This window comes from Salmo salar, chromosome 19, assembly GCF_965601325.2.
Source record: "Salmo salar chromosome 19, fSalSal1, whole genome shotgun sequence".
NCBI lineage: Eukaryota > Metazoa > Chordata > Actinopteri > Salmoniformes > Salmonidae > Salmo > Salmo salar.
Window position 1 is genome coordinate 75,193,593 of NC_138309.1, and position 23,349 is coordinate 75,216,941.

Sequence of the window (23,349 nt, forward strand, 5' to 3'; positions counted from 1 at the left end):
AGGCTGTTCTGAGGGAAAAAGGGGGGTTGAGATGCAACTCAATATTACGAAGTTGTTCCTAATGTTTGGTATACTCCGTGTATATCCATTGTTTTTGTCAAAATTGCTCAAGCTCAGTAAATTTGGTGGGAAATCATTGATGGACAACAATATTCAAACCTCGTTTGTGATTTTCAAGCAGAGTTAAGTCAGGACTGGACCATTCAGAAACACTCAACACGGCAGGTTTTCCTTCACTTTTTACCTAGGATTTGCTCCTTTCATATTTCTTTTGATCATGACAAACTCCCTAGTCTCTGTCAGTGACAAGCACACGAAAAACATGTGAAAGTGAAAAGAATTAAGCCTGTGTTAAAACTGTTTGCAACAAGGCTGTTAAGTAATACTGCAAGACAACACAGCAAATACATTTACTTTGTGGCATGAATAAAAAAAAAATAAAGATTTGGGTCAAATCTAACACAACACAGAGTGGTGGCAGCATCATGTTATGGGTATGCTTGTCACCAACAGTGACTGGGGAGTTTGTCAGGATCAAAATAAATATGAAAGGAACAAAGCCCAAGTAAAAAGTTTGAGGAAAACCTGCCTCAGTCTTTGGAAAACCCAACCCTGGGATAACATTTTTTTTAAATTCAGCAGGACAATTACACACATTTTAATGCCAATGACACACCAGAATACATTTCCAAGATTGAGTGTTCCTGAGTGATCCAGTCTCAGTCCTGACTTAAATGTGCTTGAAAATCCGAGAAGGTTTGACTATTGCTGTCCATCAATGATTTCCAGCCAAATGTATTGAGCTGGAGCAATTTTGACAAAAATAATGGATATATGTTGCCCTAATAGTTGTGCAAAGTTGGTAGAATCTTATTCAAAATGATTCACAGCTGTAATGGCTGCCAAAGGTGCTTCCACCAAGTATTAACTCTGGTGTGTGAAGACATTGGCATTCATACGTTTTTTTGTGTAAAATGTTATTTCACTTGTGGAGTAGGTTGTGTAGATCTGTAGGAAAAATATAAAATTGAATCCTTTTTTAAGGAAGCAAAATGTAAAGACTGTGCAAGGGTTGTGTAGACTTTCACTAGGGACTGTATGTGAAAATATATACTGTATATTTGCCAAATCTTCCAGGTAGCAGTGGCTCTGGGCTGGTAAAAATGACATCTATACGTCATGTTCACACACCAGTTGGAGGAGAGGACACACCAGATGGATCCATTGCTCATCGCGACGTCCACTAGCTGTTGGAGAGGAGAAGGCGGACGGAGGCCGCAGCCAACATGCCTGGAGTTGTGTAACAGGCTTTCGTGTCACATGGGAAATGTGCACGTTTTCTTTGCTGTTCCATACCAGCTATACACTGGGTGAACTAAATATTTTCAGACTCAATAGTTTCCCGTGTGTATCAAGAATGGTCCACCACCCAAAGGACATCCAGCCAACTTGACACAACTGTGGGGAGCATTGGAGTCAACATGGGCCAGTATCCCTTCGACACCTTGTAAAGCCAATGCCCCGACAAATTGAGGCTGTTCTGAGGGCAAGAGGGGGTGCAACTCAATATTAGGAATGCTTTGTACACTCAGTGTATACTGCAGATACAAATATATTACGTCATTGATATGCTCAATGATATGGATCAATTCACAATCTGAAGTTCAATGGTAAGAAAAAAAAAGTTAAAAATAAAGAGTTTATGGAAGATTGGCATTGTTCACACATGTAGAGCACTGTAAGTAAAATGCTTGAAACTACAGTTTGTATTGCAATCAACTTCATCTTAGGAGAAAGAGAGGCCTCAGTACAACTGGTCAACAATGAAGACTTATCACAAACTCAGTTGTCAAACAATCTCCCCTATAAAACACAGCAAACCCTCATCTCCTCAATCCTCTCCATATTCCCACCCTTTTACGAAGATCAATACATGAGAGAGAAAGAGGAAAGTGGATGTAAAAATGATCCTACTGGGATCCAACAAGGGTAGTCCCACTACCCCCCTCATTTCTCCTGTGTTAAAACAGTGCCTATTTCATTCCCCACCATTCGGGCTCTGCCATCACTTCACATTACAGGTCAATGTTATGGTGCTTAATTATCTGCCGGCTGCTCGGGGCTCCTAATAACCTGTCATTGGGGGGAATTTGAATGTCACACCATATTGTTGAGCCCTAATGGCGGTCGGCAGATCCACTGATGAGCCTTTTTGGGACAATTACAGCAGATATTCAAATCACAGGTGGGGTGTGAAGTGACCCACTACAAACACACACACACGCAGTAGAACACACACACACACACACACACACACACAGGAATATACACTACATGGCCAAATGTATGTGGACACCTGCTCGTTGGACATCTCATTCCAAAATCATGGGCATTAATATGGAGTTGTTGCCCCCTTTGCTGCTATAACAGCCTCCAATCTTCTGGGAAGGCTTTCCATTAGATGTTAGAACACTGCTGTGGGGACTTGCTTCTGTTCAGCCACAAGAGCATTAGTGAGATCGGGCACTGATGTTGGGCGATTAGGCCTGGCTCACAGTCGGCATTCTAATTCATCCCAAAGGTGTTCGATGGGGTTAAGGTCAGGGTTCTGTGCAGGCCAGTCAAGTTTTTCCACACCGATATAGACAAACCATTTCTGTATGGACAAGGAAAGGACCTTCCCGAAACTGTTGCCACAAAGTTGGAAGCACAGAATCGTATGCTGTTGTGTTAAGATTTCTCTTCACTGGAACAAAGGGGCCGAATCACAAAAAACAGCTCCAGCCTATTATTCCTCCTACACCAAACTTTACAGTTGGCACTATGTATTCGGGCAGGTAGCGTTCTTCTGGCATCCGCCAAACCCAGATTTGTCCGTCGGACTGCCAGATGGTGAAGAGTGATTAATTACTCCAGAGAACGAGTTTCCACTGCTCCAGAGACCAATGGCGGCGAGCTTTACCCCACTCCATGGAAACCCATTTCATGAAGCTATATACGGACAGTTACTGTGCTCACGTTGCTTCCAGAGGCAGTTTGGAACTCGGTAGTGTGTTGCAATCGAGGAAAGACAATTTTTACGTGCTACACGCTTCAGCGCTCAGTGGTCCCATCCTATGAGCATGTGAGGCCTACCACTTCGCGGATGAGCCATTTTTGCTCCTAGTTGTATCCATTTCACAATAACAGCACTTACAGTTGACTGGGGCAGCTCTAGAAGGGCAGAAATTTGATGAACTGACTTGTTGGAAAGATGGATTCCTATGACGGTGCCAAGTCGAAAGTCACTGAGCTCTTCAGTACGGGCCAATGTTTGTCTATGGAGATTGCATGGCAGTGTGCTCGATTTTATACACCTGTCAGCAACAGGTGTGGCTGAAATAGCCAAATCCACTCATTTGAAAGGGGTGTGCACATACTTTTGGCCATGTAATGTACATACACAATGCATCTTGACCACATAATCCAGCACTCTTGACACTGATAAAACGGACACCCTCCCTACCCCTCCTGCTGAAAGAGTTTTAACTGTAGCCTGATCTCTTTTATTATCATCCTAATCCAGATATCAACCATTTCATCAGGCTAGGAAGATATGCATATCATGAATTATTTTGACACTGGGACCTTTTAATTTTCGCTGGCAATATTTCACCCCACCAATCAGTGCCTGGAGTGGTTGTCGCCGGGCGGACGTGGCGGTGTCAGAGGACGAGCCTCCCCTAGTGGCTCCAAATCATCTGAAGGCCATAATGAACTACAGCCACAATTATGAGCTGCAGCCTCTCTCTGTGTGTGTGTGTGTGTGTGTGTGTGTGTGTGTGTGTGTGTGTGTGTGTGTGTGTGTGTGTGTGTGTGTGCATCTCATCAAGACCATGCCACAGGGAGGGGAGGAGGACTACTTACATACAGACAGTAGACACATACACAATCAAAATAATAATACACACACAATATATCCACACACACGGAAGGTATTCTAAATCACAGTCATATAGTGATTCTCTTTGTCTTTTTAGTCAGCTAGAAAAAGGGACATCTCTTTAGTCTTTATGTAGTTCAGCCTGGCTGAACTAAAAGTGGGATGGCTCCATTTATCCTGGAGTAACTGTAAAGATCAGCGTTGAGTGTTTAGCATGGCAATGACATAAACGGCCTCTTAGTGATCTGCTCCTCCTGTCTTTCCACTATTTAGTCTCCATAGAGTCTCAATGCTACCTGAGCAAATTGGATCTCCAACCCAGTCAGCAGGTGACCTTCCCTCATCATCCAGCCTGTTGACCCCCCCCCCCCCCCCCGTCTAAAGAGAGACATTACATCTCATTACACAACAACACGCCACTCGCTCAGCGCTCAAGATAAAGAAAAATGTCTCAATTAAATCTCCACTGGAGCCCTCCGCCCAAGAGTTATGGCGCCCGGTAACGCTGATTGCTACACTCACACGTCCTCAAAAGTTATTTGACATAAATTACAGGAGTCACATCATTTCCAGCCGCACGGCCCCGGGGGATTTATGGCTGATCCCATTGACTGGAGGCTGAACCTGGAATCAAATCGTCAAAGCAGCCCGGCGGCTCGACAGATACACCTTTCTCCCCTATCTCCTCACGATCAGGCCCTCATCCCCGAGCGCATAGATTAACAATGCAAATAGCGCTGCTGCTAGTGATATGGATGACACATTCATACACAAATATGCAAGTGGGCTGATATCACAGACGAACAAGGAGTGTTTAGGAGAAGGGCACTGGGGCTGCTTGATCAGACAAGATGTGGGTGGAAGTGGGGAGAAGATAGCTTATCTGAAATATCCAATAAATGAAAACCTCTTTGTGGAATTAACATTCTCAAAATAAGATAAGCAGGAAGGCTCTCTGCTGTTCCAGAATCCAGACACACACAGTTCTAGATCTGGAGTGAGGTGTTGCTGACTCTGTTCATTCTCAATGGCAAATAGTTGCTTCCATGGAGTAGCTGGCTTCCTTGAGAATGTGTGGTGTATCAGTAGGAGTTCATGAGGAAATGTTGAAGAATTAATAAAAAGACTAAGAGACACAAGAGAGAAAGCCTTAGTCCGGAAGAAAACCTCATATTTGGTGTTCCTCGAATACTGCATAGCCTACAACCAGAGGACAGGTATTTATAGACGATCATTATGAAACCATGTACAGTGCCTTCAGAAAGTATTCACACCAATTTACTTTTTCCACATTTTGTTGTGTTACAGCCTGAATTCAAAATGTATTCAATTGAGATTGTGTCAATGGCCTACACACAATACCCTATAATGTCAAAGTGGAGTGATGTAAAAAAAGAATTGTACTAGTTAATTACAAATTAAAAGCTGAAATGTCTTGAGTCAAGTATTCAACCCCTTTTCTATGGCAAGCTTAAATACATTCAGGAGTAAAAATGTGCTTAACAAGTCACATAAGTTGCATGGACTCACTGTGTTCAATAATAGTGTTAAACATGATTTTTGAATGACTACCTCACCTCTGTACCCCACACATACAATTATCTGTAAGGTCCCTCAGTCGAGCAGTGAATTTCAAACACAGATTCAACCTCAAAGACTAGAGGTTTTCAAATGCCTCACAAAGGGCACTAATTGGTCGATGGGTCCATGAAAAAAAGCAGACATTTAATATCCCTTTGATCATGGTGAAGTTATTAATTACACTTTGGATGTTGTATCAATACACCTAGTCACTACAAAGATACAGGCGTCCTTCCTAACTCAGTTGCCGGTGAGGATGGAAACCACTCAAGGATTTCACCAGGAGGCCAATGGTGAATTTAAAACAGTTACAGTGTTTAAAGGCTGTGATAGAAAACTGGAGGATGAATTAACGTAGTTACTCCACAATACTAATCTAAATGACAGAGTGAAAATAAGGAAGCCTGTGCAGAATAAAACTATTCCACAACATAGGTCCTGTTTGCAATAAGGCACTAAAGTAAAACTGAAAAAAATATGGCATAGAAATAAACTTTCCGTCCTGAATACAAAGTTTTATGTTTGGGGCAAATCCAACACAACACATCACTGAGTACCACTCTTCATATTTTCAAGCATTGTGGTGGCTGCATCATGTTATGGATATGCTTGTCATTGGCAAGGAATAAGGAGGGTTCTTTTAGGATAAAAATAAACTGAATAGAGCTAAGCACAGACACAATCGTAGGGGAAAACATGGTTTCCAACAGACAATGAGACACAAATGCACCTTTCAGCAGGACAATAACCTACAATTCAGGGCTAAATCTTCACTGGTTGCTTACCAAGACAGGACATTGAATATTCCTGACTTGAACATTTATGGCAAGACCTGAAAATGTCTGTCTAGCATTGATCAACAACCAACTTGACAGAGCTTGTAGAATTTAAGAATAATGTGCAAATATTTTATAATACTGGTTTGCAAAGCTTTTAGACTTACCCAGAAAGACTCACAGTCGTAATCACTGCCAAAGGTGATTCTAACAAATTTTAGGACATTTTAAATACATTTCCTAAAATTTCAACAACAAAAATAAAATCACTTTGTCATTATGGGGTATTTTGTAGATAATGAATTTGTTTTATACATTTTGAATTCAGGCTGTACCACAACAAAATGTGGAATAAGTCAAGGGGTATGAATACTTTCTGAAGGCACTAAGTCAAGGTTCAATTCTTCAGCTACATGTTCAATTACTGCTTAACTCAATTTATCTTTTACTTTTGGGGGGGAAAACAAAACATCTCAAATCTTCTTACAGGGTCAATTGGGCCTGACTTCAGTGAGCTGCTTTAGAACTCTATATTGCTTAAACCGTTGCTAATCAGGGTTGGGGTCAATTCCAATTATCTTCCAATGCAGAAAATTCCATTGTGGAACATTTGACATTGGAATTTGGTTTACTTTAAGAATTGACTGGAATTGAAATGGAATTGACCCTAACCCTTTTGCTAGCCTTTAAAGCCAACTGAAACTGAAAATGTTTAGAGGTCTATTGCATCAATGTAGAAAACCAGTTTCCAGTATGTTTCTCCTTGTCCTCGGAGTTGACATGTGATTGAACAATGAATGGCAAGTTTTGAGTTGGTTTTCATTCTTGTTGGTCACAATTTGTCATTTCCACACATTTCCCAGCTAACTGACTCCCTCTAGCGGAGAGCACATAATTTCCCCAGAGGGCCCGAAAGTCTTCTGTGGTCTGATGCACTTGCCCTCCACATGCGTATGGTCTCGGTTACCCTGCTTGGTAAAGTGAGGCTCGTTGTAGCTTTTTCAGAATAGGTCAGTCCCACTGTGCCTCAAAATGTTCATAGGTGGGGCTATGATAGATGGGTTCATAATAACAGGAAGTTCATGGTTAAAAGGACACTAAGACATGGTACGAATAATAAATAACAGAAAAAAAGTTTATATTGTAGTAATATGTTTTACTGACAACAATGCATGCCCTCCATGAACTCTGGGTCCTTCCTTTACTGATCCTGCAATGTTCAGCGCTCTGCTTCAGTTCATATAGTTGGGTGAAATTAAGGCGAGACCAGTCAATGTTGATCTGTATGAAAACCAACAGGGAGGGGGCGGGCGGGGGGGGGGGGGGGGGGGCGGCAGGCCAGGGCAGGGCAGGGGGAGAGGTGGACCAGGCCAGGCAGGGGATTGACCTGGCAGGGGATTGACCTGGGGCAGTTCACTTCTGCACCCGCAAGGAAAACAGATTTAATCATATCTTGTTCTTTCCCGCTCTACAAGTACAGCTGCTGCCCTCAGCATTTTGATCTGGCAACACAAGCAGGTTTATAGCTGCTGTACTATGGCCATGGTAGATGACTGCGTGCCTAGGCCAAAGTCTTGCTCTTCCTATGGGGATTGTCAGGTTTCAGAAATCCTATGACAATGGAATTCAACTCAATGCACACACAACATGCCAAGTGTGGCCCTTTTCTGGATAACTCATGAAATGCAAGTCCCCCCCCTCCGCCCACACACAGCTAACACAGACGCAAACCATTTACATCTTTAAGTTATTTTTAATATTCTTTGCCTTAATCGTAAATTGGGAATCAACCGTTTTCAGATCTGAAATACATTATATTACATTAGACAGCAGATACACACTGTACATGAGAAGCTTCTGCTATTCTGAGGACTTGCTACATGATTATGTCAGCCATCCTGATGGAGTGACTATTAAACAATAGGGTGAGCTTAAAAACAAACTGCATATCTCACACAGCTTCACTCATCCATTTTATTTCATGTGTTTATTTCCTTATTTAACTCTGCATTGTTGGTTAAGGGCTCGTAAGTAAGCATTTCACGGTAAAGTCTACACCGGTTGTATTCGGCACAAATTAACATTTGATTTGACATAAGAGATTTAAACCGAGACAAAAAAAACTTGTTCAAGTATTTGATATACAGTACAAGTAGTGCAACTTATAATAAAATGTACTTTACATGTTGCAACTTGAGTCATGACTGATGCTGTTCATGTTAAACAAAAAAAGGAAGACGAAGGATTAAATAGAAGTGATGACTTCATCCTACGACTTGTTGTTCGTAAGCACTGCTTCTGAGGGATGCAGATAGAGAATAAACTCACTGTAGTGGATATACGTTATTAGGTCAATTCTCTGAGGTTATTGTAGGCCTTTCTTGCAGTCAAACAACCAAATCGCCCCTCAGTGGCCTTATGGGTGGAATGTTATTAATATTTTTCATAATTAATAAACATTATTTCATTCTATTTCAGTCTTCTGTGATGTATATAAAGTGTAATATTAGCATGCAAACTCAAAATGTAATACATTTCAACTGTATATCTGACATGGTCCAGGTGTCTTCTGTTTTTAAGCCCATAACCATGTGTTTGAGGTGTATAGTTTTGTTTCAAAGTAGATCTGTTTAAGACTACCAAGAAACACTGTGACCCTGAATTAGTCCACTGCAGTAAAAGGTTCAATCACACCATTCTACTAGCTGTGTGAGCTGTGAGTTTGGCCTCCAGAAGGATAACTATTGTCTGGTCAGCACTTCCTTTACACAATGAGATCATAATTCAGCTGGAAAAGGATTACAGGTATGAAAGGGTTCCTCAAAATGAATAAAAAGTCAATCCAAAGAGGAATCTATGCAAGAACCTAATATCGAACTTCAATGTTTCAGTCAAACCCTCTTCACAAAAGGGCAATATCTACATTTTAAATGTGTTGCATCTTTCAACAACAAAGTAAAATGGAGACAAAGAATAACTGTTGAACAGAAAAAAAACATGATTTCTTCCTGAAATAAGGACTGAGATTAACATTATGATTAATGTTGCTAGGAAACCAGGCACCATTTACCAGAGGGTGGTGCAGTCTGCCCAACGCATCAATGGGGGCACACTGCCTGCCGTCCAGGACACCTACAGCACCCGATGTCACAGGAAGGCCAAAAAGATCATCAACCACCCGAGCCACTGCCTGTTCACCCCGCTATCATCCAGAAGGTGAGGTCAGTACAGGTGAATAAAAGCTGGGCCACAGAGACTGAAAAACAGCTTCTATCTCAAGGCCATCAGACTGTTAAACAGCCATCACTAGCCGTCTACCACCCGGTTACTCAACCCTGCACCTTAGAGGCTGCTGCCCTATGTACATAGAATCACTGGTCACTTTAATAATGGAACACTAGTCACTTTAATAAATGTTTAAATACTGTTTTACTCATTTCATATGTATATACTGTATTCTATTCTACTGTATTTTAGTCAACGCCACTCTGACATTGCTCGTCCTAATATTTATATATTTCTTAATTCCATTCTTTTACTTTTAGATTGGTGTGTATTATTGCGAATTGTTAGATATTACTGCACTGTTGGAGCTAGGAACACAAGCACTTCGCTACACCCGCAATAACATCTGCTAAATATGTGTTAATGTGACCAAAATTTGATTTGAAATGTACATATCAAGACCAGTGATGCTGCTTCCACCTCTAGTGTCCTTCTGACAGCAGTAATGGTGTGTCCGTATGTGTATGTCATTTTAAGGACACTGCTGGCTAAAGGGGGTAAAAAACAAACATTTATAGTGGCTGGGCCACAATAGTGAACATGTTGATGGGCTTAAGGGTGAGGGACACACATTTAGCAGGTGGCTATCAAGCCCTGAGGTGGTTGTCTACATCACACCGATTTAGGACCGGTTGTCTACTCTAAATCAGACCTTTCAGACTACAGATGACCATATGAGAATCCTATATGAAAACACTGATGAAGGGGAAAAGGCTAAAGAAGTCAATTTGATGCGAGTCAACGCATCACAACCTCAACAACGATCCGTCTGAACACTCACCTCTACTGTACAACCAAGAGACTCCCACGTCCTAGGAGGATTTAACGAGAAGTAATGAGTGAACTAAAGTTGACTATCTACAGTATAACAGTAAGCATCATTTCCCTTTTCTTTCTGCATCAGTCCTCTATGGACCAGCTAGTGTCGCGTCATCAGCCGTCCTTCACTGGGGTCTCTTTGTCTCGCTAAAAATATGACATCTCTCTGTGAGAGACATGAGCTGCTAGGGGAAATAGCTCCCAACGCAGAGAAGACAGTTTGCATTATTCACAAGGCTTCATAGGTTTCGAGTGAAGTTAAACTGAACAAATAAATAGCAATACATGGCCGTGAAGAGTCCAAAAGGCACACAACAAAGGATAGAGATGTAAACATGATGAAAACAAGGCAGCGAGCAAGATTGGCACAAACAAAAGCCCCCCCCCCCCCCGCAGGGGAACGAAAAGTGAATTAGGGATGATCAAATCGGCAAACAGAAAAAGGCTGAAAAAACCTTGATGAGGAAAAGAAGCAACAGAGAGCACAAAAACACTCCAATTTCCACAAGCGCAGCATCATTCAATGCAATCGCTCAAACTCAGAAGACGATGCAGCACAATGCATTCCCACAATGCAATTTGGTTTCAAAGAGATGATGGACCCATCGGGCGTCAGAGAAAACTACTTCTCTAAAGGAAAAGAGATGTAAGCTGATTCTGAAGTCCTCTGTCTATGGCTTATGAGACGCATAACGAGTAGAGATTGACTTGAGTGTTTTTAGTGTGCAGCGAGTTCAGCCTGTGGTACAGTAGCTAGCATTTTCTTAGCTAATTTTGTTTTATAAACAAGTAAAGGTTATTGCAGGATGCACTTGGCAGTCCAGCGCTCCTGAGCAGAGTGGTACTCTGTGGCTGCTGAGAGGGAATAGAGAGCAGTGTAGAAGGGCTGGATGAAATAGGCGGGGCTAAGGTGACCGTCGGGTGGTGGTTAGTGGGCTTGGGGTTGTGACGATTGGAACTGACACAGGAAGTGGTCACCAGTAGAAGGAGCGGGACAGGAAGTTGGCGGCTGTGCTGAGCCAGCCCACGCCATCTGTGATGGAGCCAACGCGCGTCACGGCCTTGTCCTGCTCCTGAGACGGGCTTTCCTCCTCAGGGAGGTAGTCTGGGATGTCCTCGTTGTGCTCCACCACCTCCTCCTCTGCACCCTCCTGGAATGGAAGCATCAGCTGGGGGGGAGAAAGACAACAGGGAGTAGTTCACAATCCCTACCTAGTGGCAAACTGCTTTGATATTTAAAAAAATAAAATAAAGTGAAGACAAAACAAAACCAAGATCAGGCAACCTCAAGCTATTCTCGACCTCTCTAGTGCCATGTCTGAAACATAAGTGAACCAGCTCTTCCCCCTGCTGGACAGCAGAGGAACAGCAGCAGGTCAGTGAGGTGCTGTGGCTCCTGTTGAGAAAACTCCCCCCAGCCTACCATCACAGTGACCAGGGGGAGGGGAGCAGTAGTCTAATTTAACTACTTCAGCAGGGAGGGGGAGTTCCTTGTGTTACTAATGACTTTATCCTATCATCCTCATGTATTTTTTATTGTATTCTGCATGTTTGGGAAGCATTTCACTGTTATGCTTCGTAAACAACAGGTGTAGACTGTGACAAATAACATTTGATGGGTGTAGGGGGTTCATGGGGTTAGGTTTCCTATAGATACAGGGTGTCGTGACACACTGCTTCGAGGGCATGCTGGGATTGGTCATGTGACTAGGTGGTGAGTAACGCCCTCAGGACAGAGAGATATGACAAGCTAACAGTCACTCCAAACAACTACCATCCCCAGCACACAGAAGCATCTCCAACAATATGGGTTGGCAAAGACAGCTACCATGCCTACTGCCACTGGATGTGGACCTTTGGAGTTAGAGAATGAACCACAGCACCCTAATATAACCCAACACAAAGACTTGGCCTGTCAGGTAACAGGGCAACCGGTCACAGTTGAGATTTTTGAATCACGTTTGAAAATTCACCTTTTTCAGCCTGGTCTTTAATAAATTATTTTACAGTTATTTAGCTTGGCCTTTAAAACAATGGTTTCACTATTATTTTAGAAAGGTTTTTTTGTTTGATGTTCTTTTATTCATCTATTTTATTACCTTCAGGTTTTTTTTATCTCCTTCATTTTACTATAAAGTGTTGCGATTTCAAATGCACTTGAAATAAAGTTGAGTTTGATTTGAGTACTATCCCTCCTCCTACTCACCTCTCCTCCATCCTCTCCCTTCACCACCTGGGCAGCCTTCATCACCTTGGTGGAGTTGATCGCCGTGCCCAGTGCCTGAGGAACAAAAGATGGGCGGTCTTTGTATGACAGATTTGTAACCAAAACAACTGATGTTTAAACCCTTCTTCTCTGGCCAGAGTGCAGTGTTTAATGGATGGAGCATGCCTGTGTGGTCGGACTCACCTCAGCCTTGATGTCGGAGCGGATCCTGACCACACATCTCTTCACAGCCATCTGGAAGGTGAAGCTGATCACCCCCCGGATCTTCAACAGGGCGTCCTCACACAGACTTCTACGAGTCTGAGAGACGGCGGGGGGAGAATAAACAAAATGAGAGGACGAGAAAAGACAATATTGACGCGAAAGCAGCGCCGGATAATTTAACCATCTACGTTCTCTTCAGATGAAGGGGTTTCATGTTACATTGCATTTACAGCAGCAACATAACAATCAACATGACATTTCAAAAGAGCTCATCTCTCATTGTCCTGTGTGTGTGGAGATCTGAGTGGTGTGTCACTGAGTCTGTCTGGTGTAATGTGATCAGGGACAGTTGCAGCTCTCCTGTGGTGTGGTATTCAGGTCTGATCTCAACACCCTGCTGTTCAATGGCTGACATTTACAACACTGACCTACACTCCCTGACAACCTGCGTTAACACTATGTGGTCACCGTGACAACAGAGCAACAATATGCCTGTCTCAGGGGTTCTAGTGGTGGTGACTTCTCGAAATGTGTTAGCCTATCACAATAAAGAAGACAGATTTGATTCCTCTCCCGTTTTGATTCCAGTGAGACACATTAAGGCCAGAAGTCATGAAGGAAAAAAACTGTTTGGAATCAAGCCAGGATTTTGGGTTTGGCAAACTGATCCCCTCAGGTGTCATTGTGTTTGTACAAGGTGGAGACACCACCATCCACTCACCGAGTCATCCAGGCCGTCGATGTGCAGCACCACGGTCTTGGCCCTCTTGTTGGTGGAGCCCAGGAAGAAGTGGGCCTTGCGTCTGCAGGAGGCAGCCTCAGCCTGATCTGCCTCATTACCAGCTGCCTGCAGAATCTCATAGATCTCAGACGCCAGCAGCTTGGTCTCCCCTGGGGAGCTGCCCCTGAGAGAGGGGAGAAAGAACGAGAGAGGTTAAGTATAAAACATTTCATTTTCAAATCATTTTGTGGACAGTTCTCTCAGCAAACAAAGGCGTACTTGCTGTTGTTAGAGATTTTTAATTTTTTTTAAATTTATTTTAAAAACCTTGACTTCTTCATCATGTCAAGTACTCTCCTCAAATCCAGACAAGGGCAAGATGGTAGCAATGAATCCAAGTCAAAAAGGAAGTGGACATACACAGTAAAAAGTATCCATGTCTACTCTGTCTCTTTCTACAACACGACAACGGCGGTCTCCGTTACAGTTGAGTGTCCTGTCCTCGGTGGTCTGGGCCTGTCCATGTCTCTCTCAGAGCCGACTGGACTGAGTGGTTGATATTTCTAAAGGTCGTCGCTCTGCCAGACAAACTGCACGGTAAGAGAGCTGTCCAGCTGCATGACGGGGGGGTCCCACACGCCTACAGAGAGCCACTGTGACAGGCTTGTCACTACCTAACCTTTCCACTGTATAAATAGACAGCCCTGTTGAAGGAGAAATTACCACACTACAATCATAAAAACAGCCAAACATTCACAATCACAAAGGTCTCTGTCAGTCTCTAAAATGTCTAATAATTAGGCTATACTGTTAATGAAAGTATTAAAAGTCTTCTTATTCAACAGATAACATCAGACAGATCATATTGAAAGAGCGAGATTGGTCAGTAAATATGATTTCTAAAGCATATGTTAGCTTGGCTAATAGAAGTACAACTCCTCCTTAGCGGAGAGCATGGCTAGGCTCTAGATCAGGGATCATCAGCTAGACTCAGCCGCGGGATGATTTTTCTGGAGAGAATGGTCAGGGGCCAGAACATAATTACAAATTATTTGTAGAGTACAAATTGACCGCAAGAAGCCCAAACAGATATAATATTAGACTAAAACATAATAATAGCAAACCTTACTTACGATCATATATCGCTCTCTCTCATATACACACACACACACACACACACACACACACACACACACACACACACACACACACATGGTGCAGTCGGAAAGACCCCTTTACTTTCTCCACATTTTGTTAAATTACAGCCTCAATCTACACACGATACCCCATAATGACAAAGCAAAAACAGAATTTTAGAAATGTTTGCAAATGTATTCAAAATAAAAAACAGAAATTACTTATAAGTATTATAAGTATTCAGACCCTTTGCTATGACACTCAAAATTGAGCTCAGGTGCATCCTGTTTCCATTAATCTACAACTTGATTGGAGTCCACCTGAGGTAAATTAAATTGATTGTACATGATTTGGAAAGGCACACACCTGTCTATTTAAGGTCCCACAGTTGATAGTGTATGTCAGAGCAAAAACCAAGCCATGAGGTGTAAGGAATTGTCCATAGAGATCCGAGACAGGATTGTGTCGAGCCATAGATCTGGGGAAGGGTACCAAAAAACATCTGCAGCATTGAAGATCCCCCAAGAACACAGTGTCCTCGATCATTCTTAAATGGAAGAGGTTTGGAACCACCAAGACTCTTCCAAGAGCTGGCCGCCCGGCCAAAATGAGCAATTGGGGGAGAAGGGCCTTCGTCAGGGAGGTGACAAAGAACCTGATGGTCACTCTGAGTCCCTCTGTGGAGATGAGAGATCCTTCCAGAAGGACAACCATCTTTGCAGCACTCCACCGATCAGGTCTTTACAATAGAGTGGCCAGACGAAAGCCACTCCTCAGTAAAAGGCACATGATAGCCCGCTTGGAGTTTGCCAAAAGGCACCGAAAGGACTCTCAGACCATAAGAAACAAGATTCTCTGGTCTGATGAAACCAAGATTGAACTTTTTGGCCTGAATGCCAAGCATCACATCAGGAGGAAACCTGGCACCATCCCTATGGTGAAGCGTGGTGGCAACATCATGCTGTGGGGATGTTTTTCAGTGACAGGGACTGTGAGACTAGTCAGGAGAGAGGGAAATATGAACGGAGCAAAGTACAGAGAGAACCTTGATGAAAACCTGCTCCAGAGCACTCAGGACCTCAGACTGGGGCGAAGGTTTACCTTCTAACAGGACAACGACCCTAAGCACACAGCCAAGACAATGCAGGAGTGGCTTCGGGACAAGTCTCTGAATGTCCTTGAGAGGCCCAGCCATAAACCGGACTTGAACCCAATCGAACATCTCTGGAGAGACCTGAAAATAGCTGCAGCAATGCTCCCCATCCAACCTGACAGAGCTTGAGAGGATCTGCAGAGAAGAATGGGAGAAACTCCCCAAATACACGTGTGCCAAGTCATACCGAAGAAGGCTTGAGGCTATAATCGCTGCCAAATGTGCTTCAACAAAGTACAGAGTAAAGGGTCTGATGTTTTTTTTATTTTTTATAAATTAGCAACAATTTCTAAAACCTGTTTTTGCTTTGTTATTATGGGGTAGTGTGTGTAGATTGAGGGGGGAAAAAATAATGTAATCAATTTTAGAATAAGGCTGTAACGTAACAAAATGTGGAAAAAGTCTGAATCCGCTCCGAATGGACTAGACAATGCTCCTTGCACAAGCTACATGGTATCACTACCAATTTTCATTAAAGGACTCGAAACAGCTTTAAAATAAAATGAATCCCCACACAGAGTGTAACAGCAGAGCCTTGGGACTGGACTGGTGTTAACACCAACATAGTTAAACTTCGCTAGCCTGTCCCTCCCTTAAGCCTTGTGTTCACACTCTCTCCAGCCATGAACGACCTCTACCCAAAGTCAGGGTGTGTAGAATGGGAGCAGGGGGAGCCGGTGTGACCACAGGGCCCTTCTTGACAGGGCCTGTCACTAGCTGAAGTGACTGGCTGGTTAGCTCCAGGCCCAGGGTCAGTCTCACAGAGAGTTGGGCCCTAGGAGAAGACCATATAGCCTGGTATGGGCCTGCCAACCGCTGGCATATCTCCATCTTAGTGCCAGTGATAAGCAGCAGTCATAACGCCAAACACCCTCCAGATACTCTCACCCAACAACCCGATCTGGAGCATCACACACATCTAAAGACTAGAGAGCCGCCTCTGGATGACCCCAATGTGTCGGCCATTTTGATTTAGCAAGGTACCCAAAGGTGGCTCATTCATCCCTTCTCCTCCCCCTTATAACTCTTCCCCAGGTCGTTGCTGTAAAAGAGAATATGTTCTCAGTCAACTGATAAAATTAAGGGTCAATAAATTAAAACAGGAGGGCTTCCTAAATAATTAAGGGTATATAGTAAGGGTAAATGAAATTGTAAATGTTTTATGCCTGGCTAAATGGCATTCAATGGACATGAACATGACAGACGCAGTGATGAAAGTGTAGATCTTAGCTGCTCAGCCTGATATAACAGTCCTTGAGAGAAATACCTGGCAACCCTAACATTGTTCAGCATTCAACAAAAACCAGTGAGGACACTGACTAGATGAATTGTGATATTTTAAAAAACAAGTGGCAGGTTGCATTAAATCCCTCAATGTGTGGAAACAGCAAATTAAATTGTTTACAGACCCACTTTAATTCAGAATTAATCAAATTCATCCTTACATGTCAACCTTAGACAACCTTCCTGTCCAGAACATTTGCAAACATGCACATATTGCCTGCTGAAAGCAAGAGAAATACTAGGATGAGGTTTAAGTGAAAAGTGCACAGTATGCTTCCATGTGTGTGTGTCTGTCTGCTCATTCCGATGCAGTGCAGTGCCGGTGATGGGGAGGGGACTTACTTCTGCATGACATTCTGCAGACTCAGCATCATGCCCAGCTCTCCCTTCATCTTCTCTCTGTTGGTCCGACATTCTGCCAGGTAGCGCACTGCCTGGAAGGACAAGGGAAACCATTACCTCAAACTGACCTATCACCATCTTTGGTTTTATGTCTGTCAGGGCACACAGTGTTTCCCCTAGGATTTTTTTCAGTAGTGGTGGCAAGGGTAGAGGCTGCTGCTGCAGGGGGGGGTGAGTGGGTTGCATTGGTAGTAGCGGCAGGGGGTGGGGGGGTAGAAAATAGGGGAAAATAACTGGAGTGTGTGTTAAAAATCAGACAGGCAAAGACACATACACACAAAACACGCACCACACATGGCTAAGTAGCCAACCAGCCACTTACATGCAGTGAGAGCAAGTGCTGTGTATGTGTGTGTTGCATAACCAATGCAAACACGAAACTAGTACAGTGTCCAGGTCACCACTAAATAAGAACTATTATATAAACCACTCAGATGTGTGTGCGGATTCTTGGAGATGTGCCTGAGAACACACCATCACTCTAACCTGTCCTGACACAACTGGACAACGGGGGGGGGGGCACATGACAAGAACACACAAACCACCTCCCTTTCAGAACCCCTGGAGAGGACAGCTACATAACCTGTGTAAATAAACTTCTCAGACTGACACTTGTTATCATGAGCAGTACGAGAATATGTGCACACTGCTGGTACACTCAAGATTAGCCTAGATCTTTCTTCCCTGTTCCAATTCCTTTTGATCAATGGATCAGCTCACATTTCTGCATAACCAGTGGTGTAAAATACTTAAGTAGTACTTTCCAGAATTTTTACTTACGTCGTTTTTTGGAGTATCTGTACTTTACTATTTATATTTTTTGACAACTTTTACTCCACTTCATTCCTAAAGAAAATAATGTACTTTCTACTCCATACATTTTGCCTGACACCCAAAAGTAGTCATTACATTTTGAATGCTTAGCAGGCCATGAAAATTGTCTAATTTACACACTTAAAGAGAAAATCCCTGGTCATCCCGACTGCATCTGATCTGGCGGACTGACTAAACACAAATACTTTGTTTTTAAATTATGTCTGAGTGTTGGAGTGTGCCCCTGACTATCCGTAAATTTTAAAAACAAGAAAATTGTGCCGTCTGGTTTGCCTAATATAAGAATTTGAAATTATTTACACTTTTACCTTTGACACTTAAAAAAAAAAAGTTATACCAAATACTTTTACTCAAGTATTATTTTACTGGGCGACTTTCACTTTTACTTCAGTCATTTTCTATTAAGGTATCTTTACTTTTACTCAATTATGACAATTGGGTACTTTTTCAACCACTGTGGATTACAGGGGCTGGAGCAAAGAAAACTCCTGACCTTGCATAACCAACAAAATGACCAAATGGTGGTGGATGAGCCTTACCAATAATGCTGAGTAGACGACCTGAGGGTTGGGGTGGTCCAGAAAGAGGATGAGGCCTGGTAAGCAGCCGTTGTCCTGTACTATGGCTCGTCTGTTGAGAGGGTCAGCTGCGAGATCTCGTAGCTGGTTCACCACAGTCAGCGCATCCAACTCCCTACTCATGGTGCCTCCTCTCCCAGTGCCGTGCACATCAAATCAGCCTCTTTACACTGTGGGTATAATAGGATCAAGTTAGATTTAGCTGTACAGTACCGAACATATTCATTACAATGACAACAGTCTCTAATGCCTTTATTTGTGGGACACTCACTGCATGACCAAACCAACCAATTGAAAAGACACTGCCAATAACAAATGATGTATCAATCTGTTCAAATACTGCAATCAGTATGAGCATCAGATTGTGATTTCTGAAAAACAAATCAATTTGACAGGTCACATGAAAAGCAACACCATTATTATTTTTGTCTGTAAGCCTACTAACACAACTATGCTAAAGCAGGTTAAAAAAAGTGCTAGTTATTTATTCGGACACTTGGCTGAAACATAAAACGTGGCAGTCCATTACATGTAGTGACACATGATGACACAGGTTTAAACAATGTAATGATATGGTACTGTTAACGTTACATTAGCAGGCTGTTCTGAAATGGGCCAGTACATACAGTGAGGGGGAAAAGTATTTGATCCCCTGCTGATTTTGTACGTTTGCACACTGACAAAGAAATGATCAGTCTATAATTTTAATGGTAGGTTTATTTGAACAGTGAGAGACAGAATAACAACAAAACAATCCATAAAAACGCATGTCAAAAATGTTATAAATTGATTTGCATTTTAGAGGGAAATAAGTATTTGACCCCCTCTCAATCAGAAAGATTTCTGGCTCCCAGGTGTCTTTTATACAGGTAACGGGCTGAGATTAGGAGCACACTCTTAAAGGGAGTGCTCCTAATCTCAGTTTGTTACCTGTATAAAAGACACCTGTCCACAGAAGCAAGCAATCAATCAATCAGATTCCAAACTCTCCACCATGGCCAAGACCAAAGAGCTCTCCAAGGATGTCAGGGACAAGATTGTAGACCTACACAAGGCTGGAATGGGCTACAAGACCATCGCCAAGCAGCTTGGTGAGAAGGTGACAACAGTCGGTGCGATTATTCGCAAATGGAAGAAACACAAAAGAACTGTCAATCTCCCGCGGCCTGGGGCTCCATGCAAGGTCTCACCTCATGGAGTTGCAATGATTATGAGAATGGTGAGGAATCAGCCCAGAACTACACGGGAGGATCTTGTCAATTATCTCAAGGCAGCTGGGACCATAGTCACCAAGAAAACAATTGGTAACACACTACGCCGTGAAGGACTGAAATCCTGCAGCGCCTGCAAGGTCCCCCTGCTCAAGAAAGCACATATACATGCCCGTCTGAAGTTTGCCAATGAACATCTGAATGATTCAGAGGACAACTGGGTGAAAGTGTTGTGGTCAGATGAGACCAAAATGGAGCTCTTTGGCATCAACTCAACTCGCCATGTTTGGAGGAGGAATGCTGCCTATGACCCCAAGAACACCATCCCCACCGTCAAACATGCATCAAAGGGACATTGGACGGGGCCATGTACCGTCAAATCTTGGGTGAAAACCTCCTTCCCTCAGCCAGGGCATTGAAAATAGGTCGTGGATGGGTATTCCAGCATGACAATGACCCAAAACACACGGCTAAGGCAACAAAGGAGTGTCTCAAGAAGAAGCACATTAAGGTCCTGGAGTGGCCTAGCCAGTCTCCAGACCTTAATCCCATAGAAAATCTGTGGAGGGAGCTGAAAGTTTGAGTTGCCAAACGCCAGCCTCGAAACCTTAATGACTTGGAGAAGATCTGCAAATAGGAGTGGGACAAAATCCCTCCTGAGATGTGTGCAAACCTGGTGGCCAACTACAAGAAATGTCTGACCTCTGTGATTGCCAACAAGGGTTTTGCCACCAAGTACTGAGTCATGTTTCGCAGAGGGGTCAAATTCTTATTTCCCTCATTAAAATGCAAAATCAATTTATAACATTTTTGACACACATTTTTCTGGATTGTTTTGTTGTTATTCTGTCTCTCACTGTTCAAATAAACCTACCATTAAAATTATAGACTGATCATTTCTTTGTCAGTGGGCAAAGGTACAAAATCAGCAGGGGATCAAATACTTTCCCCTCACTGTAGTGCAGGTTAGCAAATAAGGCTCATTATGGAGGCCACAGTTACAACAAAATGCACAACGGACTCATTATGGAGGCCATGGTTACAACAAAATGCACAACGGACCAAAACAAAGCAAATATGGAGCTTCTTTTTTTTTTTACTGAGAATTACCCTAGTTTTATTCTGAACAACCAGTCGCAAGCAAGATCAATAGCCAAAACCGCTAACTAGCAATCTGATTAACGGGTTAGCTAACCAATGTAGCTAGCTAGTTTGTCATTGCCATTTTTTTCACACTCGTTTGCATGCAAATTGAATGAATTGGTGACGGTGAATGGCCATCCATGTTGATAATCAGAACTGTATGAATTACTAACGTTAGCTGGTTACTTCACCTTGCTGTAGCATGGATTGTTGTCCACGCATAACCTCTGAAAACACGCCCAGGACAACCAGAAACACATTACTCTCTGGGCTACAGTAGCTAACGTTAGTCAGTATTAGCATATTATTACCTTTTCTCCAAGTGATCTCCCGTTATTTTGATTATACTATGACAGCGATTAGGTTAAAAAAAGAAAGCTGTTTCGGTCATAAAATTTCGTCAAATAGCTAACGTTAGCTAGCTAAGGGGTACATTTTACGATTCATCACGGCCTCTGTGTGAAGACAGCTGATTGGACAGTTCAGTTGTGACTGTCAAGGCGAAGAGCCATTCAGAGCGGTTTTTTCTGTCAGGCAGGACACTAGGGCAGAAGATGTTTAGAACTAACCCAAGATAGACCAAATCCTGTCGTTTCCATGTTTAGCAAGTGAATCATAGTGGCCTGAACAAGGAAGGAGGTGGGCAGAGCCAAGCACGAGCTAGCAAGAGCCTATTGACGCTTTCTAGCATGTGTTGCAACCTGTTCTCAGAGCATTTCGTATTATTCTATACGTATATTTAGTATGATATATTATGTTTCGTATGTTTAAAAATATATATTTAACCTTTATTTAACCAGGTAGGCTAGTTGAGAACAAGTTCTCATTTGCAACTGCGACCTGGCCAAGATAAAGCATAGCAATTCGACACATACAACAACACAGAGTTACACATGGAATAAACAAAACATATGGTCAATAATACAGTAGAACAAAAGAAAACAAAAAGTCTATATACAGTGAGAGCAAATGAGGTAAATTAAGGCAATAAATAGGCCATGGTGGCGAAGTAATTACAATATAGCAATTAAACACTGGAATGGTAGACGTGCAGAAGATGAATGTGCAAGTGGAGATACTGGGGTGCAAAAGAGCAAGATGGTACAGTAGGTATTCATTTATGGCTGTCCAGCTCGGGTGATATGTTATGATTTGCAATTCGTATTAAATCAAATCAAATCGTATTTGTCACATGCTGCGAATACAACAGGTGTAGACCTTGCTTACTTACCAACAATGCAGTTTTAAGAAAAATACCTAAATGAAAAATAAGAAATAAAGTAACAAATAATTAAAGAGCAGCAGTAAATTAACAATAGCGAGGCTATATACAGGGGGTACCGGGGTTAGCCGAGGTAATTGAGGTAATATATACATGTACAGTAGGTAAAGTTATTAAAGTGCATAGATCTTATCCTCTTATCCTACCTCATTTGCACATGCTGTATATATATTTTTCTACTGTATTATTGATTGTATGCTTGTTTATTCCATGTGTAACTCTGTGTTGTTGTATGTGTCGAACTGCTTTGCTTTATCTTGGCCAGGTCGCAGTTGCAAATGAGAACTTGTTCTCAACTAGCCTACCTGGTTAAATAAAGGTGAAATGAAATAAAAATAAATAAAAATAGATCATAACAGAGAGTAGCAACAGTGTGCCGTTAGATTAGATGTTCAGTAGTCTTATTGCTTGGGGATAGAAGCTGTTTAGAAGCTTCTTGGACCTAGACTTGGCGCTCTGGTACAGCTTGCCGAGCGTTAGCAGAGAGAATAGTCTATGACTAGGGTGGCTGGAGTCTTTGATAATTTTTAGTGCCTTCCTCTGACACTGCCTGGTATAGAGGTCCTGGATGGCAGGAAGTTTGGCCGCAGTGATGTCCTGGGCCGTACGCACTGCCCTCTGTAGTGCCTTGCGGTCAAAGGCCAAGCAGTTGCTATACCAGGCAGTGATGCAACCAGTCAGGATGCTCTCGATGGTGCAGCTGTAGAACCTTTTGAGGATCTGAGGACCCATGCCAAATCTTTTCAGTCTCCTGAGGGGGAATAGGTTTTGTCGTGCCCTCTTCACGACT

At 42.7% G+C, this 23,349-nt stretch overlaps 1 protein-coding gene across 2 annotated transcripts; it reads right to left on the reverse strand.

The window, feature by feature from the left end:
- Positions 1 to 8,012: 8,012 nt before the first annotated feature.
- On the reverse strand, positions 8,013 to 21,909 carry LOC106579535 (armadillo repeat-containing protein 1). Of its 2 annotated transcripts, none has more exons than XM_014159534.3 (7): positions 21,469 to 21,909; positions 18,885 to 19,093; positions 17,452 to 17,543; positions 13,536 to 13,719; positions 12,794 to 12,910; positions 12,590 to 12,664; positions 8,013 to 11,552 (listed from the first exon to the last, which is right to left on the reverse strand). In XM_014159534.3, the coding sequence occupies exons 2-7, from the start codon at positions 19,044 to 19,046 to the stop codon at positions 11,358 to 11,360; spliced, it is 825 nt and encodes a 274-aa protein (XP_014015009.1). In that variant the 5' UTR covers positions 19,047 to 19,093; positions 21,469 to 21,909; the 3' UTR covers positions 8,013 to 11,357. The 2 variants fall into 2 exon arrangements, with proteins under 2 accessions (XP_014015009.1, XP_014015008.1); XM_014159533.3 differs by having other exon boundaries at positions 21,589 to 21,908.
- Positions 21,910 to 23,349: the final 1,440 nt, after the last annotated feature.

Excerpts from the sequence above, each read along its gene's own strand:
- LOC106579535 (XM_014159534.3), bottom strand. The coding sequence starts at position 19,046 with ATGAGTAGGGAGTTGGATGCGCTGACTGTGGTGAACCAGCTACGAGAT. Across the intron at positions 13,720-17,451 it reads CTGCAGAATGTCATGCAGAA|GGGCAGCTCCCCAGGGGAGA; the intron begins GTAAGTCCCCTC and ends CCCCTCTCTCAG. Across the intron at positions 12,911-13,535 it reads TCGACGGCCTGGATGACTCG|ACTCGTAGAAGTCTGTGTGA; the intron begins GTGAGTGGATGG and ends GCCGTCTCTCAG.